General features: G+C 51.8%; 1 protein-coding gene across 5 annotated transcripts in view; it reads right to left on the reverse strand.

The window, feature by feature from the left end:
• BRD4 (bromodomain containing 4) overlaps window positions 1–18715 on the reverse strand; it is a 60823-nt gene that overhangs the window by 10118 nt on the left and 31990 nt on the right. For 4 of the 5 annotated variants that reach the window (XM_084304053.1, XM_084304055.1, XM_084304051.1 and 1 more), the window contains 7 exons: window positions 18251–18534; window positions 17336–17695; window positions 15065–15193; window positions 9318–9527; window positions 8440–8639; window positions 7121–7422; window positions 5743–5853 (listed from right to left, as the gene is read on the reverse strand). In XM_084304053.1, the coding sequence (XP_084160179.1) occupies window positions 5743–5853; window positions 7121–7422; window positions 8440–8639; window positions 9318–9527; window positions 15065–15193; window positions 17336–17695; window positions 18251–18534 (1596 nt within the window). The remainder of the gene's footprint in view (window positions 1–5742; window positions 5854–7120; window positions 7423–8439; window positions 8640–9317; window positions 9528–15064; window positions 15194–17335; window positions 17696–18250; window positions 18535–18715) is intronic. The other variant, XM_084304054.1, reaches the window with a different exon arrangement.

The following is an 18715-nucleotide window of genomic DNA, read 5'->3' on the forward strand; positions in this document are numbered from 1 at the left end:
ATCGTGGCAAGAGCGCTTCTCTCTAATTCGGGTTGCAGACACCAACCCACACGGCTTCGAGGCCGAAAGACGAGGAAAGAGAAAACCCCGAGGGCCAGAGGTGAGGTCAGACCAAGCGAATATGGTGAGAACGGTCGGGGATCCAGCGCTGAGAAGCCGGCGCCTTTTCTCATCGCTTCTTTGGGGAGATGCTCGCGGATTTCCCCACCGTCCTGGATGCACAGAGGCTGCTCGGCGGGGAGGTTCGGTGCAGGCAGGGCGCACGGCGTTCCCGGTGTGTGCTTGTTTCTGGGCTGGGAAGCGGCGCCGGTCCCGCTCGGCGTCGCGAGCTCGCCACAATTCGATGGAAGCGTTCTCCGGCACGACGGCCAACTGCAGAGGTGCCAAAAGATCCGAGCCCTGGCTGAGGACGGGCAGCCGAGCATCCTCCACTGGCTTGGCGCAATGGCAACCGGTGGGCAACCGGCAGCGAGGCTGCGGGGGCCTCCCCAAGGGGGAAAAAAAAAAAAAAAAAAAACACACACAAAAAAAAGGGTTTTGTGCCCAAAAAGAGCCCTGTCCAAGCAGCTGGGAGCTTGAAGGAAAAAGAACAGCGGCAGGCCTGCCACTCTGCTTTGTGTGCGTGGGTGAAATCACCGAAAAACACAGGAATGCAGTTTCCATGATGTCATCTCAGCACGTTTGGCAGAGCAGGAGGATGGGGCTGAGCTGCTCAGCACCCAAGCGGCTCCCGCGGGCGCACGCCTTCCCCGGAGGCTCTCCGGCACCTTCCCCTCTTTAGGGTTTTTTCCCTAAATTCTCCTGCTCCCACCCACGTCTGTCCTGAATAGCAAATCCCTAACGTGCGCTACCCTAGCGGCAAGACTTCCACCTCCACGTAAAATAGTTAAAAACTACGATTCCAGGATTATACAAAAGGTGCATTTTTTCTGGAACAAGCCAAACACTTTATTGATTTTATTATTTAGAAACAGAACGAAACGAACAAAAAAAAAACTATACAATTTTTTTTTCTTTTCTTTTTGGAAGGAGGTTGTGGTTACATGGCTGTTATAATCCAAAAGCATGCAGACAAGATATAAAAATAAACAGATTTGTATAAAGTAATTCTTTGTAGCAGATAAAACACTAACTGGAAGAAATCTGAATAAAAACGGTACGAAAACAGTCCATTCTTGGTCAAATCCATTCCAACTTTCAAACAGTTCACACTGGTGCAATTCGAGAGAGCTAGAGTTACAAGTTTGCTGAAGAAACATGCAGTTATACATTCCAATAAAAGAGCACAATCCCACCCCCCCTGCGCCTCGCAGGGAAATAACACGCGGCAGAACAAACGGCTCAGCCGGGAAGAACATTTTAACAAATGGCTAAAAGAGACCCGAATTTAAGGAAAACGGCACGAGAAACAACTTGGGAATAGGCTATTGCTTATCGAAAGAGCTGCTCCTGGATAGAAAAGCTGACTCAAAGAGTTTTTGGGACCACGGGGCCGGTTGTGGCCCCGCTGAGGGGTCCTGGTGTCGGGTCTGGGTGGTTTTTTAGCACCAGAGGTGAAAACCTGAGCCTGGGTTTCCCCCTTCCAGCCTCCCAGCCGCAGCAAAGCCCGTGAGCTCCTAAAAAAGGCAGGAATCTTTTCTGGGAAAAGCAGGGGGATTTGGGGTTCTGGGGGAGAGCAGGAGCTGCGGGATCAGCAAACGAGGCTGAAACGCACCCGAAGCTCTCTGCCCTCTGCCATCCAGGCAAAACCAGCGCGATAGAAGCATGGGAAGGGCTCGTGGTGCCAAAATGAGTGGCACCCAGCTGGATCACCCAAGAAACAGCCCAGGAAAGGGGGCAGAAAGAAGCAAATCCTAAAAACACACTTCGAACAATCAACAGTTCGGCCATGGCAGCACCAGCCCTCTCTTGAGGCCACACAATGGGTCCAGGGTTAAATAAAAACTCGCTCGAGTCAATAAAAGTTGCCCTGAGTAAGCAGGAGAGCATCACGGAGGACACCAAGACTAACTTCGTGACTACAAAACCCGAGCCACTGGCAGCGGTGAGATGCCACGCCGCCTCGTCACACCGCCTAACGTCAGCTCCTCTCTTCCCAAAGGCAGAAACAGCCCCAAGCACGGGCTTGCAGAAAGCCCAAAAACGGCTTTTCTCCCATTTCGCAGCCCGGTTTTTGATTCCTTACTAACAAACTGCCTGCACCAGCCCTGGGTTGAACACCGTTGCCACTGCACCTGTGCCTTAAGCGAAGCCTTCACGCACCTACACGCTTGGATCTCGTTCAAAACTCACTAAAACAGGGAGATTTGGGGGAAAAAAAAAAACAACAACAAAATCCACAAACACGAAACCCAAGAGGCCGTTCCTGCTACCCGAGAGGTGTAAAAGCCAACGCTGCTTTCCTCAAAAGCTCGGGGTCGTTTGCATGCACCTGGGCGCTAATTACGACGAGTTAGACTGGAATAACCCTCTCGTTCTGCACCGCTGGTTTCGCAGGGCTTAAGGCAAAGGCTGCTCGCCCTCGTCTCCTACACGACAAAGCCTGTATTTATTTTGCTTTTCCCCCCCCTTTGAAGCCTTCTGCTTTCAGAGTATCACCATACCTGCGGGTTTAGAGGAGGAGAGCAACGCTCCCGACTTAAATAAACACAACACGCTCTGCTGGCAACTGAACCGAGGGCTGGAGACATTGCTCGTAAGCGATCAGGAGGAAAAGGATCCAGGAAAAAACAAGGATCCATGGAAAAAAGGATCCACGAACAAAGGACCCACGTCTTATGAGCTCTGGGCCGCAAAAAGCAAGAGGCAGCTCGTGGGAGAGCGCTGCCCGACAGCAAAGCTGCGTGTAGCTTCAAAGCAACTCGACAGCGTTCGCAGTTAATTGCAGTTAATTCTCGTTGACGGCTTGATGGCATCTAGTTCTGCTTGCACCCGTGAGCACAGCCTGCCCGGCTTTTTTCTCAAAGCAAGAGCAAACCGAGGTAAAACAGAAGTCGTGCATCAGCATGTGTCAGGTTTGAACATCCCCAACGCCTGCTGCGCAAAACCCACGGCGGGATCCCACCGGGCAACAGCTCGGCAGCCAAACGAAGTGGCCAAGACACAGAAAAGCTGGTGAGATGCCTGACCCTAACTCAAATCGGAGAGCAAACGAAGTGGCAAACCCAATTCTCCACCTCCCCAGTTTCCAAAAGGGGGATGGGGATAAATACAGGAATATTTAACAGCAAAAAGGAACGGGCTCATCCTGCTCCGAGGTCCAGAGGGACTGGGGACGAGGACAGGGCTGCGATGTCACCGAAAACACGACATCAGAAGCGTGCAGCCCCCCCCAGCAATTAAACAGGGCCCCGGTAATTAGAGGGAACGAAGCGGCTCTGCAGGCACCCAGCCACGCTGCCAGCGAGGGCTTTCGGCAGCTCGTGGTGTTGGATCGGGAGGGGAGGCTTGGCTTTTTTAGGAAAGCAAAGCCCCGTTGGCTGTAAATTACTAAAAAAAAAAAGGAGTTTAATCATCATCTGTTTGCCACATGACATCATTGATGCAGTTCTCTTCTAAATCCAAAGGTTTGGGCTTCTACCTGCAAACTGTTTTCTCCCTCTCTGCATCTATGGCCCCGTCACCAGGCACGGTTTGGGAGAAAAAAGAGCATTTTCAGTTTCATCAGAGGCCGGTTTTGTCAGCTGGAGCGGACTTGGGGCTGCGGAAGGCTTTGATGCTGTTACACAAGTGCAGCTCCCAATTATCTCCACCTAATTCCTTTAGCGGGGAGGGCTGGGCACCGTTTTGGTACCGAATTTCCAACCAGCACCACGTCGCCCTCGTCAGATTTGTCTCCACGGGCGATTTTTTTGGTTCCACGTTTCGTTTGGAAACGGGACCGGCACCCCGGGTTCAGGTGGGGTCGGCCACTTAACGGCCCCTGATGAAACTTTGGGTCTAGTGGGAGGTGTCCCTGCCCACGGTGGGGGGCTGGAACCCGATGGTTTTTAAGATCCCCTTTTAACCCCAACCACGCTGCAGCTCTAGGACCCGAGACGGCGAGCGGCGTCCTTGGGAGGGCCGCGTGGAGATGCCACCTCCGGGAGAAAAGCACTCGCTTCTGCTTCGGTCTATTCCATCACGAGCCCTCTGTACCCTAAGAATTATTAAAATCGCTTCGTTTAGAGCTCTGCCTGTCCCCTCCAGTGCCTGCTCGCAGCAAAACACGGCCCTTTCAGAGCTCTTGTCCCACCTGGGACTGCAGACAAGCTTAGCCATGCGGCCCTCGGGAACACGCGCGGTGCCCAACACGGCCAGGGGGGCTCCGAGCCCCTGGCAAAGCCACGCAGGGCTGCAGGCAGGAGGAAATCAATGGAAATAAGTGGCCCGAGCATTTTCTACGAGCACAAACACGGCCGGTTTGTTTCACTGCTTTGCCAAGGAGCACGGGTCACCCTTCCCCTCTGGGAATTTGTCACCGACAGATTTCACCTTCCGATCGCCATCTACGAGTTAGTCCAATGCAACAAAACCTTGCAAGTTCCTCAAAAAAAAAAAAAAATAAATCCACGCAGATCCTACTAAAAATACATGGAAGTAGGCAAAAGCATGCAACCTCCATATGTCACGTTAAAAGATAGCACACTCCAGCATGATCCCAGACGCACACATCCCTAAAAACTGAAGCATTTACGGGAACTGATGCCAGCTTGGCTCCAACACAAGTCCAATCAATCCCAGCTGCTGCGTTTTTGGAGGAGAAAGGAAGAGAGAGAGGAGCCTTCTGACAGCTCTCAGGCCCTGCTGGTTTCAGAGCTGCAGATCCGCGAGCCTCCAGCCCGTGCATTTCTTTTCTCCTCCTACCAAAAGAACGCGAGGCTGAAGGCTGGCAGGATGGCGAGAGGATTTCTGCTCGGTTCTGGTGCCGTTTGTGCCATGGAGCCAGCCCTGCTCTGAAAGAGGAGGCAGGGCATCTCCTGCCTCGTGCACCTCCTGGCCGTGCAGAAGCCTTTCTGCTGACCTGCGTGCTGGGAAGAGCCCGGGGACACCTCTGGAGGCCAAGCCGGGTTAGCAGCTAGAGGGGGAAAGAGCTTTAGTCGACCGCACGGCTTTGCTGATGTAAAAGCAAGCAGGGAACATCAGCAAGAGATGTTAGAGGAAAGAGCAACGCTTCACGAGAGGGCGAGGGCAGCCTCGTCCGAGCCCAAATGACGGAAGGCTGAGGTCGTACCAAGGCAGAAGCACAGAGCTACGCAGAGCAGACGCTGCCCTGGAAGTTTTTACCCTACTTTTTCTACACAGACCTGCCCGACGCCGTAAAAAAGGCTCTTCTACACAAATTATGCACGTCTCCCAAGCCTTTCTCCAGCGCACTGCTCTGTTGCACAAGCGTTCCTGGTGAGAACGCCTCGTGCCTCCCGCGAGGACAATAGAGCGGCTTTCTAAAAATACAAATCTAGGTCATCAGCCAGACAAAGAGCTACCTTGGCACATGCCGCAGTTTGGCTCCTGCGCCCACATCCAACTTGAGAAAGGAAAGCTTATGAAAATATCTCGTAGCGCTCGAGAACTGCCAGAGACAACAGCACTACTGCCAAGTTGTACACGGAGGGCCCGAGACGGGCAACATGCAGCATCTCCGCTGGGTACATTGGTTTGATTACAAAGACAAAAAATTAAAGACCAAGCCGGTAATGAAAACATATTTATTTATACAGAAAACAGGTATAGGACTGAGTCTTTAAATAAGCTGCATCTAACCTGTTTCTGAATCTTCACTGTCGGAGGAGCTCGACTCGCTGGTGCTCTCAGACTCTGAGGATGAGAACCCCTTCATTTTAGAGGAACCAGCAATTACATCCACTTTTTCTGCTGCAACAAGACAACAGTACAAGAGCGTCAGAAGGAGAAGCAGCCCCCCAGAACCCTGCCTCCTGCTGCGTGCTCCTCCCTGACCGCTGCGTGGCAAACCCCCTTGGTTTTGCTGCGCTTATTCCCACCTCTGACTTGCAATAGCCGGGCTGCAGCAGGCCCTTGGAGGTTTTAAAAGGGGCAGAAAATGATGGGGGTTTCCCCTCCCACCGCGTCAGGCCAGGGTTGCTGCTGAACCCGGGCTCCTCTCTGCTGCTCGCGGCCACCCCGAGCTCGCTGTGCCAAGCAGCAGGGGGTTCTCGCTGCTGAAAATTCACTTTTTCTTTTTTTTTTTTAGCTGCATCACCTTCCAGGCCCAGGTAGGCAGCTGGACAGGTGGCTGAGGCAGTGGGAAGTAGGCAGCTGCCTATTTTAATAGCTCAAACCCCAATAAAAACGGGGTGCTACAGCTGAAGAGCCTTCGGGCCCTGCTGTACCTCTTTACAACTTGCTAAACCAAAATAAAACTATCTAAATGTTTTAATTGGGTGCAAGAGCATGAAGCAAGCTCCCAAGGTTTGGGTAGGTTTGTTTTCCACTCTGGTTTATTGCACGCTGTGATCCCCCTCCCCCCTCCGTTTGCCCATGGGCAACTAGGAGATTCCTTTCAAATCCCCCAAGATTTCATTCCAGTAACCAAAATGCTTATCAGTTCCTCAGCCGTGAATAAACGGGCATGTTGAAAAGGGGAATAAAAAGGCTGGCAGAGAGGAGGGGCGAGGTCGGGAGCCTCAGCCCCAAGAGCAGGCAGCTCAGAGCGAGCCCCGTGCCCTGCAGGGCTTCGTGGTCCCCCCACCTGCCTCCGCTCCCCTGCCCCACCACGAGGCTGCTGCTCGTCAGAAAGAGCACCCGTGGTTTTTATAAAAAAACCAGCCTGCCTCGGGCTGAAACGGCGGGTGCCATTCCACCCAACTGGCAGTGAGTTGCACGCTTCGTATCGGTAGGATTTGGAAGAAAATATTTACGTTAGAGGGAGGCCGAGGATCAGCAGCCTCGTGTCAGAGCAGCTGGATTCAGGTCCAGCAGCGGGATTTAACAGACACGCTGTGGTGGCACTGCTCGTTTTGCAAGAGAAGTAGAAGCTCCTCTCTTTCACTGAGCAAGGATATAAAATGCCTAAAAACCAGCATTTTAGCATAAAAACCAACATCTCTCTCTGCAAATCTGTCACCCGGCTGGGAATACCCGGCTGGAACACGAGGGGAACAGCTTTGAGGCTGACAGGTACCTTGAGGTTTCCTCTTCTTCCGTAAACACGATGTCACGTATCTCTCCAGCTCCCGTAACGTGGAGGGTTTCAATGTCTCAAAGTCAATTTCAATCTCATCGGGATTGGAGTTTTTAAGCGAGGGTTCTCTTGACTGGATGATATGGACAACTCGGCCCAGTTTCTCACCAGGGAGTTTGTTAATGTCCAGGCTCAGCTGCCTCTTCTCCTCATAGGACATTGGCTTACACTTCTCCTCCTCCTCAGACTCGTAGGCTGGAGGGGGCTTGCTGTTCTTCACCGTCACAGGCTCCTTCTTACTACTTAAGAATAATTATAAAATGTTATTACAGAGCACATCAAAACACAGAGACGTTTCACAAAGCAGCTGCTTGGCTCTAACATCACGTAACAACCACGTCGCTCGGATTTTACAACTACCGCTGCGGCATCAGAGAACAAACCGGGCACGAGGTGCAGGAGGGAGCTCTCTGCATGTCTCCTTTCAATCCTAAAGAGCATCCTCTTATTTTCCAGCCCAGCCACGAGGCTGGATGAGGGATGCTCAGCCTGCTACCCCTTGGGCATCCAAGTCCGAGCTACCCGTCCAATGTTCCCTCAACTCAGACAGAAATGAGCAGCTCCAGAGGTTAATTCTTCACATCTGCGCTCGGACGGACGAAAGCCCAACTGATGCTGCACATTTCCCTGCAGGAAAGGCTTCTGCTGCGTGGAATCTGACACCACAGCAGCACTAGGGCAGCACAATCTCCCTGTAGGCTGCACGCAGGCAGAAGCAAAAGCCAGCATCCGTAAGGAAACATGTTCACAAGAAGCAACAACTCCTTAATTTCATCTCGTTTCAGCTAAATATGCCAAACTCCTCCTTTTCACCCAGGTTTCAATACCGAGGCACAACATCCCCATCCCGTTCAAGCAGCAGATACTCGGCTCTTGGCACCTTACCTCTTTGTTCAAAACCTCCAGCTCCAACAAAAGGAAGGGGCAGGAAAACTACAGAACGCAGGGCGCTGAGATGCAGCGGCCCAACTCTGCGGGGTTTTCTCTCCCGTACTTAACGTGCTAAAAGCAGCCCCAGCAGGCAGACACCAAAACACAGCAGCACGAGCAGGTGCTGCTGCTGAACTCGTGCCTGCGACACAAAGCGATCGCACCAGCACGAAGGCGAGGGGCCTTGCTGCGAGCCAGCCCTACCAAAGGCACAGGAGTTACTTTTCAAGAATCCTGCATGTAAGAAAGTTAATTATCAGAAGTAAAAAAAAAACAAGTGTCATGCTCCTCAGCGCAACAAAACGTGATGGGACACAAACAGGGCTGACCTGGAGGTACTGCTGTTGCTGTTACTTTTCTTAGCTTTCTTGGGTGGCGGTTCCTTGGCTTTACTTTTCTTGCTGTCTTCCAGTTCTTCCTTCTTTTTGTGCTTCTCCTTCTTCTTTTCCTTCTTGTCTTTCTCCTTCTTCTTTGGTTTGTTTTGCTGTGGCTGGGACAGGGCTGCAAGCTGTTCATGCACTGCTTTAAGCTGAGAGGCAGACACACAAAGATCAAGATACTTTTGCCCAGCACCTCCTTCTCTCCAAATTAATCACCTCTCTCTCTCTTTTCTCCATCTTCCTCTACCGCCTGTGCTTTCTTATCTTTTACTACTAACTAGGTCACTTCTTCCAGCTTTTCAGCACCCTGATTTTTGTATATTTAAGTGTCGTGACCTCTGCAACAGGAAGGAGGCAATCTTTTTATAGAGCCTGGCACAGCTTTTCTCCCCGTTAGTGGGCCACTCACTTCCTCAGCACCACTCAATGCTTTTACTTCCCAGTGCCAACAACGTCACGAACTGGAAGGACGCAAGCTGGAGCTGCCTGCTCTTTATCTCACGGCCTTCCCCCGCAGAGTGTCAGCTGGCCACAGCAGATAAATCCTCCTCCTGAGGGCTCAGGCAGCCCTGAAGGCGTTCAGCCCATTTCTACGGCAGCACCTGACCTCAGACAGCGAGCTCCTGCAGCCGGGGACTATTTTGTGCAGCTGCGGAGAGCCCTGGGAGGACAGCTCTGAACTGCACCCACTGCTTCGTACTCCACCAGCCCTTTACAGCTGACACTATCCGACAGCAGTCCCGAGGCTGTGAGCTAAATAAAACAAGCTGCCTGAGGCAGTTGAGGTGAAGAAAGAAACCCCAGGTGCCCCGGGACGGACACGGTACCTGCTCCTGGAGTTCTGCTAACCGCTGAGCTCGCTCTTCCTCGGAGTCATCCGACGAGCTGTCGCTGTCCGAGGAGCTATCACTGCTGCTATCGCTAGAGGAAGGGGGAGCCACCTTGGTTGGAGGTGGCACCACCACGGGAGAAGAGGCTGGAATCACAGGTTCTTCTGGTTCGTCTGGCATCTTAGCGAAGCGCATCTCAAATACGTCCTGAAAAGAAGATGGAAAAAATCAGGCAGGGTTTGGCAGAGCACCGTGCTCCTACCGAAGGCAGTTAGCATCTCCAGGGTGTTTCCTACATACCTGTGGTCTCTATGCGAGCAACAAACTCACACACACACAGTCCCGTCTGTTGCAGACAACATCGCTTCCTCAACACTTCAAGTCTGCCCTTCGAGTCTGGTTGGAATTTTGACTGTATCCAGGATGGTTTGGGGGAAAAGTTTCCCGGCAAGAAAGGCAAAGATTCATTTTCAAAGCTGCAACGCTGCCGAGCTCAGCTCCAGCGCTGCCACTTATTCCCTCTCCTTTTCAGCCCAGACACAGGCTGGATTTCCTAAGTGAAACTGCTGCTGCCCGTTCTCCTATGGCCGTGCCGCAAAAACCACCTCGATTTAATCAAACCCTTGTGCAAACACTTCCCCATTATCCTCAGGAGTACGAAGCCGGGTTATTTTCACCGCTACCCCACGGCTGGGAAAGTCGTTTTGCTCTAAAGCCCGATTAAGATCCGCTTTAATTTAAACCAAAGACAAGCCAGCGAGATAAGGAGTGAAAGGCTGATTGTGTTTCTTATCGAGGCAGTTCCAGTGAAAGGCTGTGTGTGCTCACGCCGTTTCGCTCCCGGTACCCGAGGTGAAGCCACCAGTGATCCCTTAGGGACCGGGGCCACAGCAGGAGGCAGGGACCAGTTGTGGGTGCTGCTCCCACTGCAGCAGGGTCCTCTCTGTCCCATCCTACACCCACACCACTCCCAGTCTTGTTTTCTCGTCGAGTTTCCCGGAACAAGTGCCACCTGGGTTAGATTTTAATCTGGATGCCACGCTTCCAGCCAAGGTTGTGATCCCTGAGTTGTTTCACATCAATCCGACTGTTTCGTACACGCCCACGCTGCCAAAGCAACTGAAAAAGAGCTGGTTTTGACCCTGGGTGCTCCCCTCGACGGGGCAGGTTGCCACCTGAACTGCCTCGTGATGGGAGAAGCACTTGCAGAAAAAATGCCACATTTTGGGCAAGTGAGACCTGAAAATGGGCTCAGCTCCCCTGCTTTTACTTATTTAGAAGCCAGGCAGCTCCACAAGAGCTCTGCTGGTCACTCCAGGCTCCTTCTGGAGCCCCCCAAGGAGAAGAGGAGCTCCCAGGAGGGGATCCAGCTGAGCCTTGGGGCTTTGCAGGGAGCGATGCTGAGCTGGGAAGCAGAGGAGCCAACGAAGCAGCTTCAGGAACTCGTTTTTTTTCCCCGTTTTTATGTAGGAAGGAAAGGAGGCGACATTCTCCGTGTCCTGGGTGCGTGGCGCCGAGCAGGAACCCGCCACCCAAGGTCCACGGCTTCCTTCTACGCCCCAGCAGACCATAAACATTAGCTGCACGCAAATCGATGCAGATTTCTGGGACTTATTAAAAACCCTCTAGCAAGTCAAACGCCCGGTGACATCAAATCCACCGCTCCAACGCCGAGCTGACTTTAAGCACGAGGACTCCAGCGCCTTGCAAAGCAGCTATTAAGCACACCCACGGACCTGTGACACCTTTGAACAGGAGATGTTTTTCCACCAAGCCCACTGAGCGCAGACAACAAGTGGATTCCCTCTCCCTGCAGCCCACACCTGAGCGCATGAGATGCTCGCACACGAGGAGCAACCTTCTTCAGCCCCGAGGCTTCCAAGACTTTCAGGTCAGGCTCGTCCTCACTGTTCGTTTAAGGACCTGGTGGTGCTTAAAGCTGGCTCAGCATTTCCCTGAGCTCCTTTGTTCGTCCCTCCTTCTTCATTTTGTGCAGGTGGAGCGCTGCTGGGAGGCATTTCTCCGTCCTGAACCTCCTGTGCCTCTGTTTAGTGCATGCTTTGGGCGCTGCAGATGTTGTTTCGCTGCTTCCATCTACTGGCAGAAATGCCAAATTCTCTTCTCTGCTCCCACAAAAGGAGCCAGCAAGGCTGGAAGGGGAAGGAATTGCTTCCCTTGCTGCACTGCAAGCACAAAGTGCTGCGGAGCACACAGTCGAGGAAAAAGAGAGCTTTCAGATGGCTTGCAGCACGACAGAGGCGTGCGAGAGTGCTTGTCACTTCCCTCCCCCTGCAACGAGCTGCAGTGCTTCAAGGCGCTGAGTCACTGCACTTAACGTGTGTTTACAAACTAATTACTGCTTGCCATGAACCAGAAAGTCCGGTGCTTCGTTACTGCCAGCAGCCAATGCTAAAACACTGCTCACATACAATTTCTGAACTCTTTAGGGTCAGGAATAAGAACTTCCCAGCTCTTTTTGCCTGTCTAGCTTTCCATTTAACACTCAGGAAGGTTGATTTGAAATCCAGTTGAGCAAAGTTAAAAACCATCAATCAGTTCAGAAGCACTTGGGTTGTGAAAAGCCCTCAGCGTTTGGAAAACCCCCTAGCACTCCTAACGAGGAAGCAAGTAACAGCCTAATTAATGTCTTTGTGATCAGGGATTCTTACTGCCATGCAAATCCCCGGTGCCACCGGCCTGTCCTCGCTTGGACAAACATCAACCAGGACAAAGGCGGTGCCTGGGGCTGTGACTGCAGGCAGAGGGATTTGTTTTGGCCCCCTCGGCTGCTTAATGCACAATTCCCAGCTCCACGCTCGAGTGGCACAACCACCGCGAGGGAGCTCGAGCTCCTGTTCACACCAAAATTCCTCGAAAATCAGCTTCCAAGCAGAAAGTGGGAACAGAGAGATTCGGACAGGGTTAATTCAGAGGCTGATGCAAGGACAGGTAAATAGCTCGAGTGGGCAGAACCAGGGCTATCTGTTAAGCAACGCCCGGCGCTCCTGGCTGATGGTAACTCGCTAACCCGTGCCCAGACTTGCATCCTCAGCCTGGTTTCCAAACCTCAGCAGTGCTCCAGAAACCTCGCTCACTTGTTTGGCTCCTTTCCACCTGAAATGAGTTCTCTGCACAGGGTGCAGGCGAAGGGAGAGCTGCTAGCCCAGCTGCCTGAGCTTTGGCACCCACCCCTATCGCAACAGGAGCTCCAAGAGCCACAAACACCAGCGAGGAGTTCTCCTGAAATCCACTTTTGGGGATTTACACACAGCCACAGAAGGAGGGTGAAAAGACAAGCTATTAACCCCGAGGGAATGCAAGGAGCTGAAGTAACCGGCTCCAACCTGCAGAACATAAAAATCAACTTTACAAAGCAGCCACGGGGACATTTTCCCTGTCGGCCACCACCACACGGTCGTGGCGTTGCATTCAAAAAGCAAGATTTTCATCTTTGCGTTGGGAAAAGAGTTTCCCAAGTGGCTCCAGGCAGGGATGGGCTCCTGAGCCTGCCTGCGGGGCTGACTCAGGTGAATAAAATCCCGGTTGCAAAGAGCTTAATGTGTCCTTTATTGCCTCCACGGGGTATCACCTGGCAGCGTCGGCTGCTGAGGACTTTCCCCATAGGACGGGGTGAGAGAAAGAAAAGTCTCAAGTTTCTGCGCAGCTCTTTACAGCTCTGCAGCCTGCGACAACAGTGACCAGAATTTCAGATCAGATCTGGCCGGCTCCTTCTGCTGCTGGTTAGAAAACGCTTTAGGACGCCACTTGAAGTGGCTGTGAAGTACTTCGCCAGACCAAAACAAGAGAATGAGTGGCCAGAGGGTGAGCATCGTGTTTTTCAGCCGTCTACCAACCACAGAATCCAAAGGGGGAAAAAAAACACACCACCAACAGATGCTGAATGCTACAAATTTCACATCAGAAGCGTGCTGAAACACACATTTAACTTCATGTATGTTTATCTCAAATTCAACCAGCCCAGAGCTGATTTTACAGAAGCATCATGAGGAAATATTGACCCTAAACTTGATGAAACCTCTCAGGGGTCAACCATTTCCCAGGGATTTCTAGTGATTTTACGATTTCCTGACGGCCGCCGTGCCACGAAGAGGAGAGAAAAAGCTGCTCCAGTGCAAAGTGTGAAAGGTTTGGGAACATCCCCATTAAAATCTAGATGTTAGCCTTGGGCACCGGACACAGGAGTTTACACAGAGCCAGGAACAATCTGGAAGCATTCTTCTCCTATTACTTCCTCTAGAAACTACTCTGTAATCATTACAGACCCAGCCCAAAGCTATTAATATCCAGTTTCTACTTTTTTTTTTTTTTTCCTCTCCCTGAATCTCATGTCCTTCAAGTTTTTCCCAGCTCTGGCGTTTTCTGATGTAAATCAGATCCCTGCTTTCTGAAGGTTAAAAGCAAGCCACGCTGTTTTTTTTTTTTTTTTCCTCCTTTCATACAGCGAGACCCCAACGCCTTGTCATTCAAATAGTCCCTCCGCTCCATTCAGCTCGAGTTCAGCTTTTCTTGTGCAGGGATGGCAAGAACTGTAAACAGCACAAATCTCCGCAGGGCTTTTTCTGATGACGCTGTGTTATCTTGCTAAGAAAGAAGCCGGTGCTTTGTGCCCATCCGTGCTGAAGCTGCTGCTGAATCCTTCCAGCAAGCCCCACGGTGATGATGAGCACGTGAACAAAGCCTCCCAGCAGCTTTAGCCCTGGTGTCCTTGCACGCTTCTCATCCCATCCAGCCAGGACCTTGTGTGCTGTGAACAAGCCCCGCTGAGCCCATCCTGCATCCCCCTCCTGCTACAGGCACGTGTTTCCACGCAGCTTTTGGGAGGTTTCTGCACCTGAATGCCTCCTGCTGCTCAGTTTGGGTCGGGTTTAACCCGCTGAAGTTATGCAGGAGGGACCAAGAGACAGACAGCAGGAAGTTTTAGGAAACGAAAGCTGTACCCACAACCCTCAGAAAGCAAAAACGGGGGAGAAACCAGCATTTAAGTGAAAGACCTGCCTGAAAACAGAGAGACAGGGAATCCCCACGTGTTTCTCAGTGAAAGCTGTCGAAATGCTTGGGTTAAACATGCAAAGCAGGAGCGGCCAAGGGCTCTCAGTGAAGAACCACTGCTAAGAGAAGCTTTTGCACAGCTCCTGAAAAGAGCTTGGGGTCGCTCAGACCCGCGGGAGCGATGTGCTTCTGAACTGAAGTGAAACAAGGGAACCCAGATTGTTGGTTTTTTTTGAATAGCAGTTTTTGCATCAAGCAAAAACATCGCTCAACGCACGTGGCTTCTTTTTCAGCTACACCATTCATTACAAATGTTGCAGGAGCAAGCGGAGTATAAAACTTCACTGTAAGGATGATCAAAAAGGTGCCTACAACGACTGCACCAAGAAGGGGGTACGATCCCTATTTTCTCTACAGGTTTCTCGAGGAGGAAAGACACGTTTCAGAGCCTTACTTTTCTTCCCACTCCTTTATCAAAAAGAGAAGAGGACAAGAAAAAGATGCTACGAAACAAAATAGTTTAATGAGGCAACTGCAAATCGGGCTGAGTCAGCCCACTCCTATCGCTTCCACAGAGAGATTTGCTTACCATGCTGGCATTTATGTTTTTTGTTATTTTATGCTATTTCTTTATGTTTTTGGGAGATGATGCACCAATTGTGCCAGAGCAATTAGGAAAGGAAGACGCAGGCAATCACTGGGAACTGAAGGTGGCCGTGCGACAAGGTTCTTACCTGCAGCTTCCGTGCCATCGCCACCACCTCGTGATCGGCCGGGTTGTACTTGTAGCAGTTGGAAAACATCAATCGCACGTCGGCTGCAAATTCCTGAGCATCTCTGTATTCCCGGTTCTCCAGTTTAGACTAGAAAGGAGGGGAGAAAAAGGAACTTTCAGCTATTAAGGGCGTAAATGCAATAAGCCAATTAAGTGAACGCACACAGCACCGTGGCACCCGTGGAGGCTCGGGAAGCCCAAGCCTCTCCCTGCACTGGGACAAATAAGGAAGAATCGCACCAGGTTGACAAGAATAAAGGAGCAGACTGGGGGCATCTTTAAGGATAACTCAGGGTGTGTTCAAGAGGGGACGATGTGCCCTTCAGGCCCCCTTCAGATGACAACGAATGCTGGTGCTGGATGTATCAGAGAAGCAGTGCTCGCAGCCAGGATCGCCCACTGAACCCTGACACTGTCTGGCCTACGGGCACTAAACCTCCACGCACACCCCCAAGGCCATTTATTAGCAAAAACCAGCTCTGCTCAGATGGATTCCCTAGGAGGAAGAGCTGGTTGTGCTCAAGAGCCAGCTGAAAAAGGAGCTTTGATCGAGGCTAAGACTCAGTGGACAGGATTCAATTGCCTTGCCTACTTTTTGGGGTTCCCAAGCTTGCCATCTAGCCTCCCTACCCTGGAAGAAAGCCGACCTCTGCAGAGTTGGATGCCGACACCTGACCTAGGAGGAACCAGATCTGCTCTAATGCCTCTGGCAGAGGCTGAAATGATGGTGCTGCATCCAGCCGGGAGCACTGGGCGACGCCAGCTGAGCACAGAGGCTTCCCATGCCCCGCGCAGATCTCACGCACTCTCTGGGAAAGAGGAGCTGAACTTGAAAACAAGCAAACGGAGAAAGCCGAGCAGCTGTCTCGGTGATGTCTGCCAAGGGTGAGCTCAGACAGGCTCAGGGCGATACCACCAGCACTCTGTTTGCAGCGCTGGGGGGTTCTGCAAGGCAGCCCTGCAGCCTGCTGTCCATCAGAGGGCAAGCATCCTGAGCTACAAAGCTTCACAGCTGGAAATGAGCCTCTGTGTATTACTGAACGGGACGTGAGCGCCAAGGTACAAAGCCAAGGAGCGTGAAGATCTTGATTTATCAACACTTGCCTGCACCATCTGCTGATGGACTCGGTTTTTGTCCGCTGGAGACGAGGAGAGCACAGCCCCGAGGGCTCGCTCGCTGCTCTGCTGCGCTTGCCAAGAGGGAAGCCGAAGCTGATGGCGCGCTTGCAGAGGGGAAACATCTGGCCACCGGCGCCCGGAGCCAGCATCAGCAATTCATTTCACGCAGCCAGGTGGCAATTACTCTGGGCAGCACGGTATGTGCCTATCAGCCTGGACCGTGCTTGCATTACTGAGCCAAAGCGAAGAATTTCATAACGCATTCCCAAGCTCTGGCTCAGAAAGATCCCAAACGCGAGGCTGAAAATGTTTTTTTGCCTCTGCAACTCCTTCGACGGAACAGGAGGGAAGAGAAACGTGCTCCTAAGTCACCCTTCAGCAAAATGGTTTGAGCGCAACAGCGAAGGAAGAGCTGAAATCCCCGCACAGACCTGGCATAACCTCAGTAAGGAGAAGGCTGCGGGAAGGAAGAATTCCCTCCTCTCGTTGTAAAATGCAATCCCAAATTGGGTGAAGCAGGACTCGGCCCTAAGCTTTAGCTGCTTGCAGGTGAGTTCATCACAGAGCTGAGAAGTAAAAGGCTTGTAAATAATGAATTAATGCTTCAAGTGCAAATGTGGATTACTTTGAAGACACATTTCTCAAATCCATGACGCCAGCCTATCGGCAGCAGAACCTACCTCTGCTGAACAGAAGGCTGATTCAGACACCTTCAGGAACACGGGCCCTTATTTTAAGAGAATACAAAATGTTTTGTTTTAAATCCAATTCCCTTATTAGTGTAATTTATGCTCTCTGAGGCCATCTCCTGGGCTAAGAACAGAAAGCGTAGATTTAGACAGTCATGGAAATTTTCTATATAAAAAACAAAACAAAACAGGCAAGCATTTCCTAAGAGCCCTTCTGGAACGATGATGGGTTGTTTGTTTTTTTTTTTTTCCAAATGTCATGATAACAGGCAAACAAGAGGGACCAAATGTACAAGAAACCCAGGGCTGAAAAAAGCCTGGCAGACATCTGAAGGTGCTGGGCGTGCAGGCGTCATCTCCTGTGTGATCCATGCCCCGCCAAGACCCCGACCTCCCCACACCTACCGCGAAGCTGAGCTTACTTTGATGGTGCTCAGATCCATGGGATGTTTAATGATATCGCAATAGTCGTGCAGTCCCAGTGCTTCTACATCCACAGGCTTGTAGAAGGGCCAGGCGTAGGCAGCGTGCTTCTTGGCAAACATCTCTTTGATGATGCCGCTGCAGTATTTTAACTGCTCGGACACTTTGCTACTCTTCTCTACCATGTGCTGCTGGGAATCTGGGACGTCCTTCTTCGGGGGCTTCACCGGTCGGCTGCTTTCCCTCCGTGGCCCCAGCTTGGTGGACTTGGGTTCAGCAGGCAGCGATGACGATTCATGAATTGGGTCAATGGTCGTCGGTGTTGTGGTGTCTGCTTTCCTCTTCACTCCTTTTTTCGTCTACAAGCAAGAAAGAAATCAGGATTACCAAGGGCCATACGTCGTCTTCGACTGAGTTGTGCTCCTCGTAGCACAACCCGGGCTCAAGCTGCAGCACAGAGGCAGCGCTATGGGGTGGAAGTTGGAAGGCTTTCCCTAAATACTCGAGATACTGTCTGTCTGCACCGAGCTCTGCAGAACACCACACGGATTAGCTCTGTAGTACCAAGAAAGGTCAAGAGCGTGAGTCACTTCAGTAAGCTGAGATTTTGTCCTGAGTCACGTAGGGCTTAAATAAGGAAGGTTTCAAGAGGATGAATTCCACGCGAGGCTGGGTGGAATTTGTGCTGGCTAACTTGTGTCTAAGAGGGGTCCCCCCACAAGCTCCTTTTCTACTCAACAGAGAGGAGGAAGCCTTTTCCAAACAGGAATCTTTTGACCAAATTGTGGTCGTTTGCCTTCAAATTAAACTCCAGCAGTGGAGACCTGGCACAGACACCGGCACTGCAGCTCTTCCTACCCAGCTGAGGCACCAAACCACCCCGATCCCGAGCCCCAACCGTAGGAACCACTCACCTTCACGGGCTGAGCGGGTGTGGGGATGACGGGAGGGTGAGGCTGGATGGGCTGGGGGGCCGGGGCCGGCGGAGCGGGGGCCTGGGGGGCCGGTGGAGGCGGCGCAGGAGGCTGAGGAGGCACCATCGTCATTACTGGCATCTGGACGATAAGGTCGGGGGTGACAGAAGGGAAGGAATGAGTCGTCTGCGCGGACTGGAGGTTCTGCTGCGGAGCCTGCGTCTGCGCCGGGGACGCCGCCTGGGTCGCATTCTGTACCGTCGATGATCCTGGCTTGGATGTCACTGCCAAAAGAAAAGAAAAAGCGTTGCTTCTCGCTTCCAACTTAGTCACTTTAACGGGAAAACAATGTTTCACAAGGAGCGCTCTCGCCACTTAAAACAGTATTGCTCGTTAGATAATTAATACTTTGCAGATCCTGTTCTTGAGCAACCAGTCAGGGACAAACAATCATCACGTTTTCCT

The sequence above is a fragment of the Netta rufina genome (genome assembly GCF_964035555.1).
Source record: "Netta rufina genome assembly, chromosome: 32".
NCBI classification, from domain to species: Eukaryota; Metazoa; Chordata; class Aves; order Anseriformes; family Anatidae; genus Netta; species Netta rufina.